The 27,146-nt window shown below is 36.2% G+C and overlaps 3 protein-coding genes and 1 pseudogene across 4 annotated transcripts; 3 read left to right on the plus strand and 1 right to left on the minus strand.

Moving 5' to 3' along the window:
• Window positions 1-2,431: 2,431 nt before the first annotated feature.
• LOC306863795 (olfactory receptor 8B8-like) lies at window positions 2,432-3,421 on the minus strand (the record flags this gene model as incomplete). The annotated part of the gene is made up of 1 exon (XM_079407346.1): window positions 2,432-3,421. The coding sequence occupies one exon, from the start codon at window positions 3,419-3,421 to the stop codon at window positions 2,432-2,434; it is 990 nt and encodes a 329-aa protein (XP_079263472.1).
• A 2,413-nt stretch (window positions 3,422-5,834) lies between these two features.
• LOC306863756 (olfactory receptor 6N1-like) lies at window positions 5,835-6,809 on the plus strand (the record flags this gene model as incomplete). The annotated part of the gene is made up of 1 exon (XM_079407297.1): window positions 5,835-6,809. The coding sequence occupies one exon, from the start codon at window positions 5,835-5,837 to the stop codon at window positions 6,807-6,809; it is 975 nt and encodes a 324-aa protein (XP_079263423.1).
• Window positions 6,810-11,867: 5,058 nt separating this feature from the next.
• LOC306863796 (olfactory receptor 10G4-like) lies at window positions 11,868-12,833 on the plus strand (the record flags this gene model as incomplete). Its single annotated transcript, XM_079407347.1, has 1 exon — window positions 11,868-12,833. The coding sequence occupies one exon, from the start codon at window positions 11,868-11,870 to the stop codon at window positions 12,831-12,833; it is 966 nt and encodes a 321-aa protein (XP_079263473.1).
• An 11,179-nt stretch (window positions 12,834-24,012) lies between these two features.
• On the plus strand, window positions 24,013-25,143 carry LOC306864091 (olfactory receptor 1E16-like; annotated as a pseudogene). The gene is made up of 2 exons: window positions 24,013-24,146; window positions 24,275-25,143. The product of its transcript is annotated as an olfactory receptor 1E16-like (transcript).
• Window positions 25,144-27,146: the final 2,003 nt, after the last annotated feature.

Consider the following 27,146-nt stretch of genomic DNA (forward strand, 5'->3'; position numbering starts at 1 on the left):
GATTACAGCCCGCGGATGTTACACTTACACAGTAACTACACGTAACAAGAGGGTAACAAGGCATCGCTTTAGATTACAGCCCGCGGATGTTACACTTACACAGTAACTACACGTAACAAGAGGGTAACAGGCTTCACTTTAGATTACAGCCCGCGGATGTTACACTTACACAGTAACTACAGGTAACAAGAGGGTAACAAGGCATCGCTTTAGATTACAGCCCGCGGATGTTACACTTACACAGTAACTACACGTAACAAGAGGGTAACAAGGCATTGCTTTAGATTACAGCCCGCGGATGTTACACTTACACAGTAACTACACGTAACAAGAGGGTAACAAGTCATCACTTTAGATTACAGCCCGCGGATGTTACACTTACACAGTAACTACACGTAACAAGAGGGTAACAAGGCTTCACTTTAGATTAAAGCCCGCGGATGTTACATTTACACAGTAACTACATGTAACAAGGCATTGCTTTAGATTACAGCCCGCGGATGTTACACTTACACAGTAACTACACGTAACAAGAGGGTAACAAGGCTTCACTTTAGATTACAGCCCGCGGATGTTACACTTACACAGTAACTACACGTAACAAGGCATCACTTTAGATTACACCCCGCGGATGTTACACTTACACAGTAACTACACGTAACAAGAGGGTAACAAGGCTTCACTTTAGATTACAGCCCGCGGATGTTACACTTACACAGTAACTACAGGTAACAAGGCATTGCTTTAGATTACAGCCCGCGGATGTTACACTTACACAGTAACTACACGTAACAAGAGGGTAACAAGGCATCGCTTTAGATTACAGCCCGCGGATGTTACACTTACACAGTAACTACACGTAACAAGAGGGTAACAGGCTTCACTTTAGATTACAGCCCGCGGATGTTACACTTACACAGTAACTACAGGTAACAAGAGGGTAACAAGGCATCGCTTTATATTACAGCCCGCGGATGTTACACTTACACAGTAACTACACGTAACAAGAGGGTAACAAGGCATCGCTTTAGATTACAGCCCGCGGATGTTACACTTACACAGTAACTACACGTAACAAGAGGGTAACAAGGCATCACTTTAGATTACAGCCCGCGGATGTTACACTTACACAGTAACTACACGTAATAAGAGGGTAAGCCCAAGGTGCACCAACAGCACTACAGCTATCAAAAAACATCAATTATACAGTAATTATACGTGTTGTGTATTATGCTGTCATTTATCCTGGGAGGAGCTGGAAACAGGTAATCTACATTTCCACTGTATCGCACCTCGACAGTTCAATGCTGGTAACCTGACTCGCTGCTGAGATGACCATAAGCAATACTCTTTCATCAGGTAAATTTTCATATGGGAATTTCTAAACCAAATCATATCAGAAGCTCATCACATAATTACCCCATACTTTCAGCTGAGTTGTTCAGTAATCTCCATGACCCCACATAAATAACACTAGTAAATAATATAGCTTATATTCTTTAGTAGACTGTGGTCAAATTTATAAAGGCTATGGTGGTTTTTAACTTCACTATTACTAAATTATACTATAGTATACTACAGTTTACTATTTGTATCAATATCATGTAAGATATATATGTTGTAATAATACAATAAGTAGGCTACCCAGTACGTAGTATAAAAATATGTTGCATCATATATTTTGTGTTATTACAATAAGGCAAATTGTTCTAAATCATAATATTGCTGCCAAACAGTAGGATATAAATACCACGTAATCCTAGAATAGTTACACTTTGCTAATGAAATACTAACAGTGTAAATACTTTAATTTTCCAAGTCATTACCCCCTTATTCCCCAATTGTTTCCATTTCAGCTTTAAGTTATGCTCACACGAAAAATCGCGGAATCTACATACATGTAATTTCAGAATAGGTACCCTTTAGTTATAAAATACTTACAGTATAAATGCTTTATAATTCTGCAGGTTATTACCCCCTTATTCCCCAAGCGTTGCATATTGTTCCCTTATACCTACAAGTACTGTGGAGGTACTCTATAGTTACAAATAGGTACGCTGTAAATTCTGTTTAATTACGCGGTACATTGCGGGCTGTAATCTAAAGCGTTACCCGTTTGTGTAATGGAAAGGTTCTGTGGATGTTCCAAGGTTCCAAAGGTTCTTCATGGACCCATAGATGCCAATAAAGAACCTTTATTTTTAGTTTATGAAATTATCAGCATTATTGCAGTACAAATAAAGAGGAACCAGATGAACAAAGTTAATGTGCAGATGAAGCTGATATCATGATACCTTTTGTCTGCCTTTTTTTATATAAAACTTGTAATACTGAATTTTAAAAGAATAAAAGGATATATTTAAACATTAATTATTATAAACATTATACATCAATAACACAGGAAAAAATATAATGAAATACCATAAGAGGTTTATTTATGAGATGGGAATATGAATCTTCGTTTAAGAAGTCTTTTAACAGACACCATGAACTCCTCAGTCATGAATGTGTAGATTATAGGGTTAAGCATTGGAGGAAGTGCAGAAGTCAGAGAAAGATTAATGATCCTTGTGTTCGTGTTAATAAAGGGCCAAAATGCATATGTAAAAGTGATAGGTACATAAAATATAGCCACTAATATTAAATGAGCAGAACATGTCTTTGTGGCTCTTTGACGGTCTTGTGGGGTTGTGATTCTGAACAATGTCACAGCTATGCATGCATATGAGAAGATAATAAAAGCTACTGGAAACCCAAGGATGATTGCTGGGAACAAACTGGCTATCACGGAGCTTGGGAAATTATTGTTACAAGCTGAACGATATATAGGCCCATGATCACAGTAGAAACTGTTAACAGTGACAATAAATTTGCAGAAAGAAAGTCTGCTCATGAAATTTACTCCAATGATTGTTAGTAACAGTACTAGTGTCCATGAAGCACTAATTATAACAAGCATTGATTTGTGGGTCACAATCATATGATACCTCAGTGGTAACGAAATAGCTACTAATCTATCAAAAGACAAAATAGTGAGAGTTAGTGACTGCATTGCGATAAATAACAAAACAGAGAACATATTGGACATGCACAATCCATACGGGATCAACTGATTCCCAAACAAAAACGTATCCAGTAGCTGAGGGATCACAGCAGTACTCTCACTCATGTCAGTCAAAGACAAATTAAAGACAGCTAAATATTTAGGAGTGTGAAGATTTCGGTCCATAATGATAACAAACATGAGGCAAGAATTTCCAAGCACAGTAATAATGTAGACAAAAAACAGAAATATATAATAGTATCTCATGTGAGGTATTCCAGAAAAACCACTGATATAGAAATAAGACGGGATGGAAACATTTCTGTTTTCAGTGGCATCTTGATTCACAACCATTTCACTCAGTGATCCTGTATTCATGCTGTCTGGATAGAAAAGCACAAATTGAGTTATATTAAACATAGCAACAACTACTACATTATAGTTAAGACTCTCAGTTAGATCCCAACCAAAAAGCCCAAACTTACAAGCATATTAGACATTCCATATTCTAGAAACACATTTTATCAGGTATGCAATGGTTTAAAAAAAAAAAGAATCTCACATTGCTAAATTAAACTCAAATTTTGTATATAACACACAAGATTTGAAGAGAATGCTACAATGCAATTAATATACAATATGATATACCCATAGAATCGTCAGGAGTGACTTAATGGGGCCCCGGAAAGCTCAGGCTTATACAAGCACACCGTCCTGTAAAAAGACCCTTACCTGTTACATACTGAACTATATATGCCACTGATTATGATACAGTATGAATGTCAGGCCTCTCTGGACTTGTCAACTGACCAATCGTGTTACTGATGGCGTGATTAGCTACATCACATTCATCGAATAATCCACAGAGAGGAGAAACTGCTGTGTTGCTGCTTCATGATGGCCTATCCTCTAAATATTTTAGATAATCTCAGTATCTAAAAAGATACTCCATTTTTAGGAGAAAACATTGAGCGGTTGTTTGCTATCTAGAACCTAGACACTGTGAAGGATGGCCTTCACTCTCAAAAAAGTATGGAAATTACAGTTACATGTTTTACTTGAACTCAGGTTTTCTGCCTTTTTAGTAAATTATAGCTATTGTAGTAAATTATACTGTGTTCTGTGGCTAGTGTATGTGTAAAATGTCATTGCATAATTGATTACCTATGACTATTATTACCTATTATTATTAAGCTAACAGCTTGTTTATTCATAATATACTGTATCTGTTATGTTATTTTAGGTTTCTGTCATACAGAGTATGATGATTTATTTAGCTAAAGCATAGTCGGGCCTAAAATGTGTGTGTTGAGGATGTGTAGTAATCAACAAGTGTTGCATCATCTTATTTTGAGGCATCTGTTCCAAAGGATAATGAGTAACATGTTAATTACCCTGCTAATAGCACTGTGTTTGCACAGGTAAACCTGTGGAGAGGTTCATATGGAGCCTGAGAGATTTCAGTCTGGTATCTCAAAGCTCATTAGTGTGAGGCAACAGAGAAAAAAAACAAGTGGAGCGTGACTTGCAATGTACCCACAAGAAAACAGACTCAGAGGTGACAGAGGTCACATGGAACTTAGCATAAAAAAAATAACAGAAAACAAAAATAATTCCTGATCTTGGTTTCTGTCCTGCTGTCATGAATCAGGTCCATGGACTTTTTTTCGCTCGCCACCAGAGGTCACTACCCTAATTAAATCATTTCCTCAAGCTAAAAAGTGCCCAAGTCCATCTACAGTTGATGAATTATAATGGGGATACTAAAACAGTGTCATTTTACAGAAACATGTACTATATTTAAAACATTAATTTTCCTTGTAAACTAATATCACCAGCATGTTGTCAGTCTATATGGGGTAAGTTGTCAATGAAACCTGCCTTTAAATAACCTATCTTATGTTTTTCAGCTAAATTAAAATATGATATAAAATTATATCATAATTATTATAAAAAATATATAAAATATAAAAATTTGAAATCGTTTGAAAACATGATTGGTTGAAATGGTTTACATTTCACAAAACAGGTAACATATAAACAAATTCACAAATTTAATTTTACATAAAATAAAGGTAACAACATCCTCCCTACCCAGACACTTTTTGAAAAAAAATATCACTTTTGTACAAAAACATGCATTATATTAAAAAATTACTCTTTTTTTAACTACCCTGTAGTTACTTAGATATAGCCCCTTGTGTGACAAACTATTCATGTATATTTAAATAATAGATTAATGCATTATGGTATTGTTGTATATATTTTTTCGTGTGTGTGTGTGTGTGTGTGTGTGTGTGTGTGTGTGTCTGTGTTTAACCATCAACAAAAAAAATTCTGCGTTGTTGAAATCCTAAGTTTACTTAATCACGGCTGCTAGGAGACCATGACGCATCTATCATATATTAAAATATAAAAGGCAGGTTTTCAGTCATGTTTTTGATGAGAGGAACATCTCAGACAGATTATTTTATGCTATTTTAAAGTACTCTGATTGGAATTTAAAAACTAAGGAAGAAAAGGACAAGAAATTATATTACATAATATCTTCTTTTTATTCTGAAGAATGCATGATACTCTTTTTGTATTTCTGTTAAAACTATATTTCAACTTTCAGACTTTTCATGACCTTGCAGTTACAGACGCTGTCTGCATCTTTCTGCCATTTTCCTTCATAGGAGCTTTTTTTCTGTGCATGTATGAGTACATTGAGGCTCTAATTGACTTCATCTTTTTATCTGTACTAACTGTATTTTAGAATATTTTTATATTGTGAAGTGGCTGAATGAAAATGGCTAATGAAAATTACACTTTACACAGCTTTATAATCACTGGATTTGATCACCTGCAGAACCAAAAGCTCCTCGGATTCCTCATCTTAATAACCTACATGCTCATATTGCTTGGGAACGGCATCAATTTGTTTATAATCTTGACTGACAGACATTTACATAAACCAATGTACATATTAATCTGTAATCTAGCTGTTATTGACATAATGTTCTCTTCTAGCTGCAGCACAACCATGATCTCAGTGCTGCTGGCTGAGATTAAAACTATTTCATACTATTCGTGTATCTCAGGTATGTACTTCTATCATCTTGGGGATGTCACAATATGCATGGCTCTGACATTAATGGCAATGGACCGACTTATTGCAATAATGCTTCCATTAAGATACCACAGCATTGTAACAAATTCACGAACATGTCTGCTTATTTTTCTGTCCTGGCTCTTTGGTTTTGCTGCTACTGGTTATATGGCATCATTGGTAGACAGTGTTCCATACTGTCGTCAGCCTGTCATCAGATATGTGTTCTGTGATCATCCTTCCCTCATCAGAGCTGCTTGTGTTGATCCTGAACCATATTTTTTTATACCTGTAATGATAAGTCTGTGGCTACTGTGTGGACAGTTTCCTTTTATTCTGTGTACCTATGCTGTCCTGGCTTACAGTGTGACTAAACTCTCCAACAACTCAAGCAAAAAGCTAATGATCAGCACCTGCTCCAGTCACCTCATTGTCTTGTTTAGTTATTACGCACCAAAGCTGGTCTCTATTTTACTAACTCGAATAGGAGTTGTGCTTAATTTAACAGAGCGAAATGCAATTTTGATTGTAGCCTCTCTAATTCCTCCCTTAATAAACCCCACTGTTTATTGCACCAGAACTAAAGAGATCAGAAAACGATTAGCAGATGTATTTCTGCGCAAGAAAATAGTACCAAATAATTTAAAGTTAATTTCAATAGCTTTATTGTCTTAATTCTGATTGTGAGGATATTGCTTGTTTTGATCATGTTTGTGATGCTCCTGCTTATATTAGAAACTACAAGCCAAAGCATAGACATGCTGATGTTGAATTGTTTTTTTGTTTTGTTTTTTCAAATTAAGCAAAAGAAAATAGTGAAAATATTTGGAGCTCTGCTTATTTTTATATTGACAGAATTGGCAGACATTTGAAATGTTAAACAAAAAGACTTTCTATGCATTAACATAGTCTACCTGTGAAATAAAACTGTTTGTAGATGTATTGTGCATTTAATCTTTGTATGTGAAGCTTGAATCATACTGTGTATGTTACGAATACATAACATTAATCATAATAAACATAAAATTAAGTCTGTTGTCCCTCAGGCTCAACAATAATATCAGTTACTGATTCTATTAAAACATTTGTGCACTGGGATGTAAAGCACGTCTCTGCTCTGCTAATTTAAGAGGACCCTCTGTCCCAGTCAGTTATGGGAAGCAACTGAAAAAAAAAATGTAGCTAAGCTACAATATATTCTAAAGAACTATATTGGAACTTAAATGTTCAAAGCTTCTGGTGACGTTTGCTTGGAGGATATATAGGGATATATGTGAGAAATATCACACAAGTAGCCATGCGATATAGCTTTATGTCAGCACAACTGTGATTTGGCTGCAGGCACAAGGCCATAATGCCATAGGTAATCACAGCCATACTGATATAAAGCTTTATTTGATTCCCAGTCAGGGAACACATACTTGGGACAGACCAGCTCTGATTGGTCTATCGGAATGCGCTTGCAACTTCTGCAGCATCTTGCGCATAAAAATATAAAGCGTCTCATACGTACAGTGTTCAAAAAGCACAGCACTCAAGTTAAAAGAACTTCAACTTTTCAAAAACATGTTTAGAGTTTGATTTTTATTCCTCATTCCAGAGTCTGCATCTTGCGTTTTTTAAGGCAAAAGCAATCGACTTTATTGTGATCAGTCTTCCAATGAGGTACCAAAGCATTGTAACAAATTCACTAACATTTTTGCTTATTTTTCTAACTTGGCTTGGTGGTCTTGCTGCATTAGGCAAAAAAATTACCTAATCATTAAAAGCCAGGTTCAATAGATTGAACATGATAGATTTATGATATGAATTCTTAGATTGTGATGTTGTTGCTGAATGTGTTTTATTATGCTCTTGCTCATGTTAGAGACAACACAAAAGCAGACATTTTGTTTTTAAAACAAAGAATACTCATATTGTTTTTTTTAATCATAGGATTAGTATAATTTTTTAATAAAAGGGGAAACAGATAATATTTGTAGATGCAATGTGCATTTCTGCTGTGTATGAATAATATTAATAAAGCAAATCAACATAAAATACCATCTGTTGGCCCCCATTCCCAGCAGTTACTGATTCTATTAAAACATTTGTGTAATGAGATCTCAAACACTACAGGGAACATTATCAGCTCAGCTATTAACTGAACATTAAGAAGGCCCTTGTGTATATTAATAAGCTGGTCTATACATTATTGTTTACAATGAAGTCTCTTTAATTAGCAATCTCATTGACTAGAATATAATGGTTTCGGGTCCAATATTACTGTAACGGGGCGAACGAGACGTGAGACATGCGGATCCATGTGCAAGCTTTTATTAATAAACAGTCAATAACAGGCAGGATTATCAAACAACAGCAAACAGGTATGGCACGGGCAAGACACAAGAGTATTCCTAGAACAAGCGTGGGTCTTTGATCGGCGAACAATATCCAACAGGATGAGGCAGAGAGATAATCCAGGTAAAAGAGCAGTGGTTCAAGAGAGGTGCAAACAGAGTCCGAACGGCAAGGCAAAGAGTTAATCCAGGAAACACGGGCAAGAATCGAAACACTAGAAAACACACAAGGCAAGGTAAGACTAAGACAACAAAGAGGGTTCCGTATCGCAGCTAGAACTAGGAGAGTTATAAATGCAGAACAATACTGGAACTAAACAGAAAAACACAGAATGGCTTGGTAAGGCAGCTAACACTAGGGGAGTGATAAACGCAATACAATACTCGGCAGAGAGGAAGAGGATCAGGATCTGAGTGTGTGTTTTATAGTGGGTGTAATAGCTTTCAGGTGAGCGTGTGATTTGTGACAGCTGTGTGATCAGTGCAATGGATGATGGGAAATGCAGTCCAGTATGATGTGTGGTGTGAGAGTCAATATGATGGAGAGGCAAACTCTTGTGGCAGTTGGACGGAAGGCCACAAGCCACATTCGTGACAGAGCCCCCCCCCAAGGAGCGGCTTCCAGACACTCCCCAGATTACAATACAGGAGGGTGGTGGAGCGGAGGCAGAACAGGGGGAGGGACGGAGGGCCAGGTCCGTGAGGAAGTGAAGAAACTGGGAACCGAGGGCGGAGCAGATGACCACCACAGCGGAGTAGACGGAGCAGGAGCCCACCAGTGCGGAGCAGACAGGGCAAAAGACCTCCACGGCAGAGCAGACAGAGCCCACCAGTGCGGAGTAGACAGGGCAGAAGACCTCCACGGCAGAACAGACAGAGCCCACCAGTGCAGAGTAGACAGGGCAGAAGACCTCCACGGCAGAGCAGACAGAGCAGGAGCCCACCAGTGCGGAGCAGACAGGGCAGAAGACCTCCACGGCGGAGCAGACAGAGCAGGAGCCCACCAGTGCGGAGCAGACAGGGCAGAAGACCTCCAGTGCGGAGCAGACAGGGCAGAAGACCTCCACGGCAGAGCAGACAGAGCAGGAGCCCACCAGTACGGAGCAGACAGGGCAGAAGACCTCCACGGCAGAGCAGACAGAGCAGGAGCCCACCAGTGCGGAGCAGACAGGGCAGAAGACCTCCACGGCGGAGCAGACAGAGCAGGAGCCCACCAGTGCGGAGCAGACAGGGCAGAAGACCTCCACGGCAGAGCAGACAGAGCAGGAGCCCACCAGTACGGAGCAGACAGGGCAGAAGACCTCCACGGCAGAGCAGACAGAGCAGGAGCCCACCAGTGCGGAGCAGACAGGGCAGAAGACCTCCACGGCGGAGCAGACAGAGCAGGAGCCCACCAGTGCGGAGCAGACAGGGCAGAAGACCTCCAGTGCGGAGCAGACAGGGCAGAAGACCTCCACGGCAGAGCAGACAGAGCAGGAGCCCACCAGTGCGGAGCAGACAGGGCAGAAGACCTCCACGGCAGAGCAGACGGAGCAGGACCCCACCAGTGCAGAGCAGACAGGGCAGAAGGTCTCCACAGCAGAGCAGACAGAGCAGGAGCCCACCAGTGCGGAGCAGACAGGGCAGAAGACCTCCATGGCGGAGCAGACAGAACAGGAGCCCACCAGGACCGAGGCAGGGAACACAGGAAGTCCATCAATATTATCCCTAGTGGCAACTGAGCGGGTAGACAGTCCACAAGCAAACTCCCTGATCAAAACTGGACAGGCAGACAATTCATAATTTAACTCATTGACTGGAACTGGACAGGAAGACAGTTCAAAATCTGGCTCATTGACTGAAACTGGACAGGAAAACAATTCACCCTCAGACTCATTAGTTGAGACTGGACAGACACAAAGTTCAAATTCAGGTTTGTTAATTAACATGGGACAGACAGATGGTTCGAAATTAGACTTGGCATTGACAGAACCCGGATCAGCAGACAGTTCAAAGTCAGATTCAAAAGCTACATTCGTACAGAAAGAGTGTTCATAACCAAGTGCATCGACTGAAACTGGACTGGTAGATTTTTCAGTGAGGAAAACAATGGTAGACAATTCACAGTCAGGCTCATTCATTGAAACAGGAAAGACAGATAATTCAAAATCAAGAGCATTAGTGACAACTAAACAGGCAAACTCAGATTCATAGGTTGCAACCGGACAGACAGATAGCTCAGGATTAAACTCATTGACTGGAAGCGGACAGACAGACTGTTCACTAATGGTCTCTTTGGCAATGACAGGGTTAACAGGGCATACAGAAGGTTCATTTAAGGCTTCCATGGCAGTGATAGGGTTAACGGGACATATATGGGATGCATTTATAGTTTCTGAGCTCAAGACAGACAGTTCAGGTTTAGATTCCTTGACAGAGACAGGCAAGACAGAGAGTTCAAAATCAGACACATTAGTTGAGACAAGACGGAAAAACAGTTCACAATAGTCACCTTTCAGGTGAGCATGTGATTTGTGACAGCTGTGTGATCAGTGCAATGGATGATGGGAAATGCAGTCCAGTGTGATGTGTGGTGTGAGAGTCAATATGATGGAGAGGCAAACTCTTGTGGCAGTCAGACGGAAGGCCACGAACCAGATTTGTGACATTCTTATTCTTCTTATTATTATTATTAGCATTATTATTATCATATTTTAAATCATATTATGATTTGTATGTCTGTAAAGTACATGAGTAAATGCTTCTGTTTTTAGATGCTGTCTTAATAATGAGCACTTCAGTGTCCACGCAAACGTACAGAAATATCCTATATGTGCTTGAACAACATTTTACAAACAGGCTACTGATGATTAATAATGACATCAAGTTGTAATAGTTGTAATTCTCAAACTGGTTATATTTGCAAAATAAATTAAAAAATTTTTTATAGACATTCTATGGCATTCTGAACCAACTCTCTTTAGTTTCACGCTGCTAGGTAACCACAAGGTACAAGCTGTCATGCAATAAAATATAAAAGGCAGAACATCAGTCATGCATGTGTTTAACTAAATGAAAGGGAACATCTCAGAATCTCTTGCATGCTATTTTTCTAGCATTTCCATAGATTTAAGGTAGAAAACCAGAAGAATAATGTTTTACATATTATTTATATTTATTCTTTATAATGACTGAAATGCTTTTTGTATTCCTTTTGAAACTATACTTCAATTTTCAGAGTTTTCATCACCTTGCCATAACAGACACTGTCTGCATCTTTCTTCCATCTTCCTTCACAGGAGCTTTTTTTCTGTGTATATATGAGTACATCAAGGCTATGATTGATTTTGACTTTTTACCTGTATATAGTGTATTTTAATGTACTTTTGTCTGTTTGTTTAGCAGTGGACTGAAAATGGCAGTTGAAAATTATACTGTGAAAAATGTAGACAGCTTTATAATCACTGGATTTGATCACTTGCCGAACCAAAAGCTCCTTGGATTCCTCATCTTAATAACCTACATGCTCATATTGCTTGGGAATGGCATCAATCTGTGTATCATTTTGACTGACAGACATTTACACAAACCAATGTACATATTAATCTGTAATCTAGCTGTTGTTGACATAATGTTCTCCTCTACCTGCTGCACAACCATGATCTCAGTTCTGCTGACTGAGATTAAAAATGTTTCATACTACTCTTGTATCTCAAGGATGTTCTTCTATCATCTTGGTGATTTCACAGTATGCATGGCTCTGACATTAATGGCAATAGACCGACTTATTGCAATCAGACTTCCTTTGAGATACCACAGCATTGTAACAAATTCACGAACATTTATGATCATTTTTCTAACTTGGCTCATTACTATCGCTTTGATGGTTGTTTTGACATCTGTGGTAAACAATGTTCCGTACTGTCAGCCTGTCATCAAATATGTGTTCTGTGATTATCCTTCTATGATCAGAGCTGCTTGTGTTAATCCTGAACCATATTTTTTCTTGCCTACAATGATTAATCTGTGGTGGTTCTGTGGACTCTTTCCCTTTGTTATGTGCACATATGGTGTCCTGGCCTATAGTGTAACTAAACTCTCCAATAACTCAAGCAAAAAGCAAATGATCAACACTTGCTTGAGTCACCTCATTGTCCTGCTCAGTTTTTATGTACCAAAGCTGGTCTCTAGCATGCTAACTCGAATAGGAGTTGTTTTAACTTTAACAGAGAGAAATGCAATATTGATTATTGCTTCTCTAATTCCTCCCTTAATAAATCCCACTGTTTATTGCACCAGGACTAAAGAGATCAGAAAACGATTAGCAGATGTATTTTTGCACAAAAAAGTTTCACCAAATCATTTAAATGTTTTATCATAGTGGATTGTGTTCATTCTTCTCTCGGCAAATTGTGATAATATTGTTTGTTTTGATAATGTTTTATGATGCTCTTGATCTTATTAGAGACTGTTCATTTTGTTTTTAAAATGAAGAAAAATAATGTAGTAAAACAATGTCAATATTGGAAGAAATTATTACTACAATGTACAAAGCCTACCAAACACAGTTTGTACAGTGATGTTCACAAGTGGTGAAGTCAAATTACCCAATATTTCCAAATGCTGAATCATTTATTTATTTCAGTTAAAGGAACACTCCACTTTTTTTGGAAATAGGCTCATTTTCCAACTCCCCAAGAGTTAAACAGTTCGATATTATTCCTATTTAAATCTTGACTCTTCTGTAGTTAAATCATGTACTAAGGCTGACGGAAAATGAAAAGTTGCAATTTTCTAGGCCGATATGTCTAAGAACTATACTCTCATTCCGGCGTAATAATCAAAGAACTTTGCTGCCGTACCACGCAATGATATTACGCAGCGCCTGAAAGTAGTCCCCAGTAACTAGTTATGACATAGCTGGGGACTACTTTCAGGAGCTGCGTAATATCATTGCTATCCGTCTTAGTACACGATGCAACTACAGAAGAGTCAAGTTTTAAATAGGAAAAATATCGAAACTCTTTGGTCATTTTTGAGCGAGATGCTAATGGTCTAATAAAAGATTCAATTATCCATTCTAAGCTATGCTAAAAGTGCTACCGCCAGACCCGGAGATCGGCTGAATGGGTTCGAAAACGGTAAAACTCAACTGTTTAACTCTTGGGGAGTTGGAAAATGAGCCTATTTCCAAAAAAAAGTGGAGTGTTCCTTTAGTATTTATTTTGTTTGGGCCTTTATTGATCTTTATAATTAATGGTGAAGGTTAAAGGTTACAGACAACCTGGTTTGATTGATTTTGATTGTCACTGTGAACATTAATGAATAATGACACTTATTTGCATCACTCATGTTTGATAATTCTCTGAGGGTTGGTTCCCATCTGTACAATCGTCAGGGTCTGTCTTGTCTTCAGAGAGCAAATTAAGAGCATGTAGCAAATATGTTGACACTCTTCAGACAAGCAAGAGTGACGGTGTTACATGAAAACCCTTGACATCAGATCTTTAATGTCTTCCTCAGTGAGAATCCCTTCTCACAAAAGACTTAATAATCAAATTGTATCAAAAAAAAGATACGATTTCTAAAGAAAAATTAGATCTCATTTACAAATGGACTCAAATACATCAGCTTTTGCTTATGGTTTAATGATTTGCCATGTTTTTGTGTTTGACATACCACTTATATGTGAAAATTATGTTAAAATAAACTAACTTGGGGTATATTAAAATTGCTGAATGTTAAGTAATTTGTAATACTGAAACTAAATAAGTAGCTCCTGCTCTTGTGATTGCTTCACTATCTTAATAAAATAGGCCATGATGCTTCAGCCTCATTAATAGGGCCCTCATAATGATCCATTAACAGTAGAGTCGATAATGTTCCCTCTTTGAGATCCCATTAAACAAATGTTTTAAGAGAATCAGTGTCTAATGTCACTTTTGGGACTGAGGACCAGCAGTCTCTATTTTTACACTTAAAGGGATAGTTCACCCAAAAATGAAAATTCTGTCATCATTTACTCACCCTCAAGTAGTTCCAAACCTGTATGAATTTCTTTGTTCTGCCGAACACAAAGGAAGATATTTTGAAGAAAGTTTGTAACTAGGCTATTTTGGGGCACCATTGACTTCCTAGTAGGAATAAAAAAATACTATGGAAGTCAATGGTGCCCCAGAACTGCTCTGTTTCCCATGTTCTTCAGGATATCTTTCTTTGTGTTCAGCAGAACAAAGACATTCATACAGGTTTGGAACTACTTGAGGGTGAGTAAATGCAAAATTGAATTTTTGGGTGAACTATCCCTTTAATAATTGAAATGCAATCAGCAGCGGAAGATAACTCATTTCGCTATATGCACACACTACATCGTTCTGACAGGACTCTCAGAACTGCCTGATTTGAGAAAGGGGATTTTAAAATAGGGATTTTAACAAAAACACTGGGTGGATTTTAATCATTATAGGATGGATGTGTACACAAACAACTTGAAAAGTGAATTTTACATCCGGTGACCCCTTTAAGGTTATCTGTATGCCAGTGTGCTCCAAAACAGTGACAAAATTTGCATTTAGAAGATATAAGCATTCAAAGCTTGCAGTTCGTCACTTCCGCCAAAACGGCTCAACGATTTTTTTTTTGACGTCACATCGTACTTCATCTTCTCATCAAACTTTCTGTCCAATCAAATGCTCTCTAGAATTCGAAGCGCCTGCCCCCTACACTATAAATAGTGCTGAAGCCGCGGCAGAAATAGGTCACTTGTTCACAGAATTAGTATTTCTGTACGATGAATGGCAAGTAATGCACTATATAGGGGACAGGGAATGATTCAGACAGTGTAAATGTGCTTTCCATTGAGGAAAAAAAGAAGTCTGGTTTCATGCTATGTCACGCTAACCACCGCACTCACTCTGCTCCGGTCCAGAGATACGATAGCACGGAGCGCATCACATGAGCGAGTCGGCGCAGACCACAAAACGTATCGGACATATTTGAATTCTACACAGAATGATATATTTTATAGCAATATGGATGAGATTGTGGTTGTCATACCCTGTCAAATGCGGCTTTACGGAGCTCAATGGCTCTGTCTGAACCGCTTTAGCCCAAGCTGTGATATAAACGTGGTGACAAGAATTGTGACATTTCTAAGGTATCAAAAATGTTTGATATCATAAAGATGCAAAAATAACTATTTTGTGATATACATTGTTACCGTGAAATAAAAGTACTCATATCGTGATATAAGATTTTGAAAAAGGATGCCTACGGGTTTACCATTCACAGAAACACAGCGTGAATTCCAGCATGGAGTGTCAGTTTTAATGTTGAATGAGTGCGAGGTAAGATGGAAGTAGCAAAACATTTCATATTTGATAACTGTTATACAATGTTAAACGACCGACAGTAATATCCAGTAATGCAAACTACTTGATTTTTCCTGAAATTTCACCATTTTAAATTGAATATTGTATCATATATGTGATTCATGTAATTTTTCACCAAATAATTTAAAGGTGTTATCATAATAGTTTATTTTGTTAATTCTCATAGCTGATTGTGATGATGTTGTTGCATTTATTAATGTCTCTTGTGACACTTTTGCTCATGATAGAAATTAAGCTAATGCAAAGATGTGTTAATATTTTGTGGTGTAGTTGGACAGTATTTATTAATAATGTTATGTACAGTAGAAAGTCTAGAGCACTCTGTAACTGCCACAGAATAAAATTGACAAACAGGTTCAAAATATTTTTGTGTCATGTATTATAATAATTGTTAGTTTGTAACATTAGTACAAATATCTAAAGACAGAGAGTACATACAATAACGTAAGGGATATATAAAATAATCAAATAAAAATACATTTGAAATGTTTTAATAATTTTAATAAAGTCAATTAACCCTTGTGCGACCTTATGGACATTTTTGTCCATTTCAGTTTTGTTTTTTGTTATAAGTGTGCCTGTGTTAATGCCAACTGCATAAATTTTGGCTCAGGTGTTTATTTTTATTGGAATTTTAATATTTCACCCTCGTTTCCTTCAAAAAAATAAATTTTACCCTCCATACAAAAAACACTCACACTCAGGACCTTAAGGACAAAAATGTCCCCATTGAAACCCATTAAAACTGCTATTTTTAATCGCAGTGCCGTTTAACTGTAAAATGATGCAATTTTTGTTAATAGGCTTTCATTCTGTTGGCAAGGCTTCAAAATTAAAAATTTTTACTATTTTTTACCAGGTGGTGCCATTTTTTCAGGTTTGGTCTATAAAGGGTCTATAAAGCAAATACTCGCTTTATTCCTGTTTTCTGCTTCTGCGTATTATAGAGCCAATTGGATAAATAATGTAGCTATAATTGTGTAGGTGTGTGTTGGTATGGATGTCAGAGTGTGGTTTGTATGTGTGTCATAAAAAAAATTGAGTGTGTGTGCTTGTAATATTTGAGAAAGAAAAACTAGGGCTGGGCGATAAAACGATAACGATATGTATCGCGATAGACACGTGAACGATATCAATAAAAAATGTGTTCGATAAAGCGTTCGATATTTTTTATTCTTCGTCGGAAGAAAACAAAGGCTGCGAAGCAAGTTTGGTTGCATTAACAAAGGCACTCGCTCTCTGGTAACCTAGCAACGTAGGGAGTGACACGCTAACAGCCAATCATGTAACAGTATCATGTTTGGTTGCGCCATATCGTTGTCTCGTGTCTAAGTGCGCACGCGCGGCTGAGAGTGCACGTCTGCAGCCAGACCTGGCTGGTCTGCTGGATTCCTCTTCATAAGCAGAAAATGAGTGCCGCAGCGAGCGAGGAAATTGTAAATAAAAGAGAAAGTCAGCTCGCCAGTATGGCAGTTTTTTGGATATTATAAGTCTGACCGTAGTCAGACCAAATGTCGTCTGCAAATTATGCAAGACCGTCGTCCCCGCCAAGACTGGTAATACCACGAACTTGATGTACCACCTTAAAAAAATATCAATAATTATCGATATCGACCGATATGAAACACTGATATCGTGATACAGTTTTCAGCCATATCGCCCAGCCCTAAGAAAAACTCTACAGTAAATCACAAATCCAAGCACTGTGTGCACCAGCAGAGTTTTGCTGGCATCTAATGGGGAACATTTCGTACTGCGCCCAAACAAAATTTTACTGAAAGCTCATTTTTTGAGATATCAACCTCAACTTTGGAACACAACTTGTTTAGATTTATGGCTTTGATTTTCTAGCAGGTTTAGAGTTCAACATGTTTCATATATAAAATATTCATAAAATAACAAAATATTGTTCATAAATCATTTTCATAAACTTAAACCTGTATAACTTTTTTTTTGTTTCACTTTTTAAACTTTTTTTTACTTCAACAATAATCTTCCATGGGTCTTCTTTAAAATGACACCACACTTAAGTCTCTGCTCCCAAGCTTCCAATTTTTATGACCGTTTTTTTTACATGGACATTTTTGTCCACTATGGACCTAAGTGTAACTTTTTTTTATTGATGCACAAGGGTTAAAAGTCTATAATTAAATTTTTTATACTGCAAAATAACCTACATGTGGGCCATTCATGTTTGTTTATTATTTGAAGTGCTTAATGGAACTTTTTATGCTTTTTCTTAATGGCAACTGACAGGTGCTAAAGAGTTCTTCTGGTGCTATTCATTTATTTCAAATTTCTGACTGGAGATTTTTTGCAGAATCATTGGTAATGTACTTTTTTGCCAAAAATTCAGTAAACAAAAAATAAGTTAAAATAACGCAGGTTGATGACTTCAGCAAAATCATATACATAAATACATTTTTAATTTTGGAACCCCACTGTTGCAAACCACTGCTCATTAGGTTTTTTTTTTGTTTGCTTGTTTGTGAGAAGCCGTTTCACTTGGCTATACATACAATAGGGCAGAAAATATGATCACTGTATTATTAAACCAATTAAACAAATTAAATTAACTATTTTCCTTCAGTCATTTCCCAACAGAGATATTAATGTCAATCTATTATTCACTTAGATCATCAGTGTGTTAAATCTTTGGCAGCATTGCGCACCTGAACAAGCAATGTCATCCAAAAGGGATTTAAAGACTCCTTCTGATAATATTATATTGATAATACTTATTACTTATAACACTTCCACACGTGGTCAGAATTGTTGGTACCCTTGATAAATATGATCAAAGAAGGCTGTAAAAAATAAACTTGCATTATTAATCCTTCACGAAAATCTAAAATAAAATGTACGAAATAAAATTCACTAAAATCTAACCTTTCATTGAACTAAAACAATTGAAAATTGCGGAAAATCTCATTATTAAATAAATGTTTTTCAAATACAGTTTCTTAAATACACATTGGACACAATTATTGGTACCCCTAGAAATTCTTATGAGTGAAATATCTGTGAAGTATATTCCCATTCATAATCACAATTTTGAGCACTCCATGGTGATTATGAACATGAAATTATCCAGCCATGGCTTCCTGTTTCACAGAAATATGAATAGGAGGGAAAACAAAGCTCAAATTCCCTTAATCATCCATCACAATGAGAAAAATCAAAGAATATATTTCTGATGTGCAGCAAAAGATAATTGAGCTTCACAAATTAGTGAAGTGGCTTTAAGAAAAGAGCTAGAGCAGTGAAAATTCCCATTTCCACCATCAGGGCAATAATTAACAATTTCCAATCAACATAAAATGTTATGAATCTGCCTGGAAGAGGACATGTGTCTATATCTTCCTAATGCACGGTGAGGAGGAGAGTTTGAGTGACTAAAGACTCTCCAAGGACCACAGCAGAAAATCTGAGTTTTTACGCATTGAGTCTCAGGGTCAGAAAACCTGAAAAAACAAAAAACAAACAGCACCAACACCACATGCTGTTTGGGAGGGTTTCGAGGAAAAAAAATCTAGAAAAGAAAATGCTCACATCCAAAAACAATACCCAACTGGAACTTCAAACGGGACTGGCTTCTATGATCAGATGTAACTAAAAAATTTGCTTTTTAGCAGCAAACACTCAAGATGGGTTTGGTGAACACAGGGATAAAAAGTACCCCATGTGTACAATGAAATATACTGCCGTATTTTTAATGTCGTGGGCCTATGTTTCTGCTGAAGGTCCTTGACATCTTGTTTAGACACATGGCATCATGGATTCTATCAAATACCAACAGATAAAAAATAAAATAAAAAAATGTCTGACTCTGTCAGAATTCCTATAATGGGCCATGTTTGGATCTTCCAACCAGACAATAATCTAAACACAAACCTTAAAAACAACACAAAAATGGGTCACTGAGCACAAAACTGCACCTAGAGGTTTCAAAAAGTTTTTAATATAAGGGTACCGTTAATTGCGGCCAATGTGTAGAGAAAAAACATTTATTTCATAATGATGTTTCCCCCCATTTTAAATTCTTATTATCCAATGAAAGGCTAGATTTTTGTGATTTTTTAAAAATAAAAGATCAAAAGGATTAACAATGCAGATTTATTTTCACAGCCTTCTTTGATCATATTTATCATGGGTACCAACAATTCTGACCACGTGTGTATTACAAATGTACTTTTTATAAAAATCTCTACATACAAACACTATTTATCCATCCACCCATCTATCCATCTATCTATCTACCACTTAGTGCAGTCTCCATAAGGTACCATTTGAAAACTCATTTCTAACAAAAAGGTAGCAATACTGTGGCCCAGTTTGGCCTAAAAACCTTGTTACAAATGTCATGGTAAGGCCAAAAGCTAGCATATCACTAAAGCATAAGCAAAAGCTGATGTATTTGGATATATTTCTAAATGCCTGATTAGGTTTATGAAAACTGCAGCTTATAGTTTTACATTATTTACACCATCTACATGTTATTTTCTTGCTTAACGGACATTGATGTTTGCGTTTTGACAGAAAGGGTGCTCATCAAGAAACTCATTAGAGGTTTGATGTCATGGGTTTTCATGTAATCATGTGTGATAATCTCTGTCACTGTTGTTTGTCAGAAGAGTGTCAACATATTTGCTACATGCCCTTAATTTGCTCTCTGGAGACACTAGACACCCTGAAGATTGTACAGATGGGAACCAACCCTGAGAGAATTACCAATGAGTGATGCAGTAAATAAGTGACAACACCCATTTATGTAGATAATGGCACTCAAACCAAGTTCTCTTCATGAATTATTAAGATCAAAATAAAAACAAAAGTCAAAATATAACTATGGCTTAAATCTGGATTTAAAATGTAATTTAACACTGAAGTAGAGACATGGTACAAAGAATACAACTGAATGGAACTTTTTTTGGGGTGAAATTAAAATATTTTTGTGCCACCCAGTGGACATTTTACATTAAAACTGCAGTCAAACAATAATATGATATGATTTAAAGTTGTGCAAAAACGTATACATAGTCATATACAATGCAATCAGACTCTTTATACAAAAAAGTGTTTTCACATTAAAAGTTTTCACATTAAAAGTGACCCCCCCAAATAAAATAAAATAAAAGGCATTGCTTAAATATATGTATAACATTTCATTAACTTAGGGATTTCATTTTCTTCTTAATAAACAACATTATTATTATTATTATTATTATTATTATTGGTTAAATATAAATTTAATAGCTAATTCACTCAAAAAAAGGAAACTACTATGATCAACGTGCCTCTATGAGACAATCTATATATATTTTGCCATGGGTCAAGACATTTTTTAATACTAAAAAAAAAAAAACAACAACACGCATACATCTATTGACACAAGAAGTTGCAGGTGTGTTCCTTAGACTTATAACAAAGCTTATCGGCCAAAAGAAAAAGAAAAAAGAAAATGTAATGTCCATTAAGTACTAAAGTATCAGTCAGGACCATGAAATGTAAATACATTTGCTGCTGTATGTAGCATATAGCAGAGCAAATCAATGAGCAGTGATGCTGTAGAAATACTATCAATTTGCTGTGTTATCTCATGTGACTATATTAGGGCTGTTAATAAACAGGACACAAATAATGTTTTGTTTTCCCAACAGAGCCAATAATCTATTATTCAATTATATCATCAGTGTATAAGTGGCTTGGCACCACTGAGCATTTGAGGCTGAAGGGGGATTATAATTCAATAAATACAGTATATGATATGATGCTTATTTGGACTACTGATTTCATCTATACAGAACTTACATGGTAAATATTGGTTTCATATTATTTTTATTGTCCTTTAACACATTATGCTGGCTGTAGGTAATGTTGCACCTACATATATACTAACACCAGTCTCACTAGAGTATTAGTAGAGTATTAGTAGAATAAGTTGACATGTACTTGCAAAGTGACTTATAGTCAGTAGAATGTCTATTGGGAGACCATCACAACAAAGTGTTAGTAGATGCTAAGCAGACAGTTTACTAAAATTTTAATGAGAGTTAGTTGGCAGGTAGGGGCAACTTTAATCATTGTCAACAGAATGTTCAAAGGGACCATCAAAATAAAGTGCTACCTAAATATTGTAACTAGATATCATATACTGTCCCAGTAGATTGATCACAGTATATTAAGACAATTGATTAGTATCACAAGATTTGTTAAATGTTTAAATATGCAAATGGGGCATTGTCTAATTAAATATTCAGTCATTTACATTCATTTCCAGAACAGAAATCTGAACAATGGATTCCAGGTTCATAATTTTCATTTTTGTTGACATATTAAAGGATTTAATTTTGTATCTCTTTTCATCACTCCATGATGAATCATTCCATTTTTCACTCCATTTCATCATTCCATTTTTTTGGAATTAAATGTTATATAAATCAGGTGAATGATATGAACAAATGCTTCTCTAAAAAAAACCTTCAGAACATATACCATAAATACATAAACTGTAAAGTTTGGTGCATGTAAGTGTTGCCGAAGTGGAGATTTCTATCTCAGTACATGAGGGGAAAAAATCATTTTGAGAAAACAGACAAAGAAATGCATTGTATTTGAATTCTACAGATGCAAATAAATTACTAGTCTGAAAGAATACATGTTACAGAAGCAAAATAACTTGAAAGTGAAATTTTCAATTGAAACTGAAATCGACTAGTTATTTGCCTAAATTGTCTTATATGTCAGAATACTATATCCCATTCGCATGAGCTGATATATTTGGGCCCATTTTTGTTTTACTGTTTTACTAAAATATAGTACTATTACATGCTTGGCATGCATAAATGTTAGTGGAGACAGCAGGTTATAGTCTAACATTATTCACGTGTATCTAGCTATTATTTATTTTAATATTTGATACAGTTGGATGTTTTGATGTTTTTGAGAGAAAGGGTGCTCAGAGAGACATTAGACATCTCAGGTCAAGGGTTTCCATGTAACATCACATAAACATTGTCACTGTTGTTTACCAGAAGGGTGTCAACATATTTGCTACATGCCCTTAATTTGCTTTCTAGAGACACTAGAAGGACCCTGAAGATTATGGACTGATGGGAAAACAAACATGAGAGAATTTACACTGAGGAATCCAGTTGATGAAAGACAACACCAATTAATGTAGATACTGACACTCAAAAACAATAAAAACCCCAGGAGATCTGATGACAGGCAGGAAAAGTTTGATGACACAAACTTTAAGAGAGAATATTTACTGGCATTTACTAATTACGAATATACTTCATATCATATTATATTTCATAAGCAGCTTAAAAAACGTGTGTTAAAGCAATGACATTTCAGTTGGTTTAGTCTCTATTGATAATTCACTACGCTCAGTACTGTTTAACTGAACTACAAAGCTACGGTGATTAAAATATGTATTTATTTCTTTATTCTGCCAAGCCTACATACAGTCCTAATGTCAGAGACAAGTGAAAATTATTATTAAGGTTATTAGCAAGTAAAAATAATACTACTGAAAAAATATCTTGCCATTTTTAGCTATTCGAAGCACAGCATTTGACATGTCATTGTTATGCTTCAATGGCAGCAGAACTTGAAATGGTATGAGGCCTGATTTGAGGCCTTTTTTCCACCTTGTTTGACTAAGGCAAGTTCATGAGCTATGAGTGACATCCAGTCCCTAAAGCCACCCTGACCCTGTCATCATCTGGAAAAAAAAAAAAAAAGAAGTCCCAACCACACATAACAGCATAGTAACCTAACCCTAACCCTAAGTGATACACAATAATGCATTTTTCTTAATTTAGAGCGCATAGTCAACATAACAGGTGTCTTAATGTTGAATTTCTTTGTTTATTGATAATGAATTGACTGACATACTGTACTTTTTTTTTTTATGGCATTTACTTTCTTTAAAGATTCTTTAAAAGCTTATTTTTTTTTTAATATTTCTTTGGAATACCAAATTTTTTACAATGAATTTTAAATTGGCATTTAATAATATTTAATATCATATATAACATTTTAAATGTAATGTTGTATTGTATTATTTTAAAAAATAAAACATTTTGTTCAGATTATATAAAAATTAATATTAGGCTAATTTAATCACTTGTGTCCTATAATCTCTGCAGATCTGGCAACATGTTACAGAAGAACTGGACTACTATCACTGAGTTTATCATTGTGGGCTTCCCTGGACTCCATCCAGACTACTATGGCCTGGTTTTTGCCATTTTCTTCATCGTCTACATGACCACAGTGGCCGTTTTCACCTTGTTTGACTAAGGCAAGTTCATGAGCTATGAGTGACATCCAGTCCCTAAAGCCACCCTGACCCTGTCATCATCTGGAAAAAAAAAAAAAAAGAAGTCCCAACCACACATAACATCGTTTTCACCACGAGTAACACCGTTTTCCTGGTGCTGTTTATCACTTCGCAGAGCCTCAGGAAGCCCATGTACATCATCCTAGTGACCCTGGCAATGTCTGATATTGTCTGATATGTGTTTTTCCACTGTTGCCTTGCCTAAAATCATAGCTAGGTACTGGTTTAATGCGGGAGCAACCCCTTTCCACGCCTGCTTCTTCCAAATGGAGTTAATTCACTATTTTGGGACATTAAACTCACTGATAATGATGATCATGGCCCTCGATCGCTATGTGGCTATTTGTTATTCTCTGCGATACCAGACTGTTATGACTAACCGCATCACAATCACATACATCTTAAACGCAACGGCTTGGGTAACTGCCTTCATCGCTCCCACAATAGCCACCCTACACACTCAACAGCTTCCTTACTGCGGCCCTAAACTGATCATTCAATGCTACTGTGACCTCATCACTATTACCAGCCTAGCCTGTGCTGACAACAGCAAGCAGGCATTGGTGGCCCTGTGCGTGGCCCTACTTGTGCTCCTTCTCCCTCTGGCCTTCATCATTTACTCATACTGCCACATCATAACGTCTTTGATGAGGCTATCGAGCTCTCAGAGTCTCTGGAAAAGTTTTGCCACCTGCAGCACGCAGCTGTCCATCATTGCTCTGTTTTATGTGCCTCGCTGTGTCGTGTATATCGCCAATTTCCTGCAAATCCAAATCAGTAGAGATTTCAGGATTCTTCTCATACTGATTTACAGCCTCATTCCACCACTGATAAACCCCTTCATCTACTGTTTACGTACTCAGGAGATCAGAATGATTGTGAACCGGTGGGCAAGCAAGCAAAAGGCCTTTAGAAAGATGTCTAGAATTAATGTGATCACTCTGTAAAATATCATGTTGTGTGGAGTTTTAATAGAAACAAACATACAATGATTTACTGTATGTGAAGCAACTGAATAAATTCTTGTGATTTGCAACTGTTTTGTTTAAATATGTATTGTGAAGTATTCCAGTGAATTCTGGTGTTCCAATACAAGAAAAAACAACCAAAACATCTGATTTGTTATGAACGACAGCATTTATAAGATTAACTCCTTTTGGATGTACGGTAAAAAAATATGTTAATAGAAAAGATGTTATTGATTAAGTTATCTATTTGTCTTTACACACTCAAAAAATATTTAGGTCAAATTTAGGATTTATGTATTTGAAGTGCATATAAATACAGTACAGTATGTCCACCCATTTAGATTTTAGACTTAATGTGGTGTATATTTATCAGTCATACATAAATGAAACAGCTAGGTAAGAATCAGGTAAGATTTCTGCACTCTAAAAAAATCATGTATTAATAATTATTTTAATGTATTTTATTTTATTTAAACAATATTATTTTCAATGCATTCACACATTCATTTCATGCATTTATTGCACAAATTGCTTAAAATCAGCATAAATCTGTTAATTGTGAAAATAACTGAATTTAATAAATTAAAATATATGAACATGGTTAAAATATGGCTAACTGTGAAATATATTAAATTTAAAACACAGTCATATGCATTACATTTGAAACTGTCTAATCCATATGGATGGAAATTTTGTGCACCATTCAAATAGATAAATCTTAGATTTAGGCCTAAATATTTTTTGAGTGCAGAAGTGCCATAATATATTGCATTACAATTGAAAACAGCTGCTTTCTGTGGATACTTGTCTGTGCATTAAATTAAAGACAATTAAACTAAACTTTTGAAATTTTCTTGTAACTTTTTAACAGTGAGGACAAGAGGGACAGGGTAAATATTTTGCCTTAGTTCAGTAAATCACTGCATATGTCAAGGATTGCCCCTCCCCCCCAAAAAAAAGATAAAATATAAAGATATTTGCTGAAAGCACCCCCTGAGAATTTAAATTAATATTTTAATAATTAAACAATGCATAACTGGTCACAAGACATCCAGTTAAACAAAGAAAATATTTAATATTAATATTTAAATATATGGTAAAACTTAGTACAGGGACCAATTCTCTATAATAACTAGTTGCTTATTAGCATGCCTATTAATAACATTTTGGCTATTTATTAGTAAGGAGATCAGAATGATTGTGAGCCGGTGGGAAAGCAGGCAAAAGGCCTTTAGAAAGATGTCTAGAATTAATGTGAAACTATTAATTGGGAGGCATATATATTCTACATGACCTTATTCTACATCCCTAATCATACCCAATACCTAAAATTAACAACTACCTTACTAACTATTAATTAGCAGTTTATTGTGGCAAAAGTGTTTGTTAATAGCGAGAATTGGACCTTAAAATAAAGTGACCAAATATTTTATTTAATATTAAATATATTTAAAAATTTCAAGTAGTAGGCTTTTCTGCCATGCAGAAGGTAACAAACAAACAGATGCCACAGTTGTCATGAATCTGCATTCATTTACTTTCACTCGTTTTTGCACCACCTGCTGGTGACCTTTGCAGATGCTGATGAAATTAGTAAAAAAAAAAATTTTATAAATAAATACAACTTTAAAAAATATGATCATTTAAAAAATTATACATTTTAGGGAAAAGGAAATCCCGTCTGTGTGAATGTGTGTCATACATACAAACACATAAGTCACCTCAACCCGTAAACCCCAAAGGTCAACCCAGTTTCACGACACCAAATAATTTTAAATATGATCCTCTATGACTTGTTGGACCCTACAGGCTTTAACACTGATTCTACAGCTATAAAATAATGAAACTACAAACTAAACACTGACATCAGCACTGAACACTGAGCCAGGAATACATTTTAGCAGATGTCACATATAACAGAGGAATAATCAAGGTAATTTGCTGAAATACAAGCCAAAATAACATCTAGATTTTTGCAATGA

Source organism: Barbus barbus (assembly GCF_936440315.1).
Source record: "Barbus barbus genome assembly, chromosome: 45".
NCBI classification, from domain to species: Eukaryota; Metazoa; Chordata; class Actinopteri; order Cypriniformes; family Cyprinidae; genus Barbus; species Barbus barbus.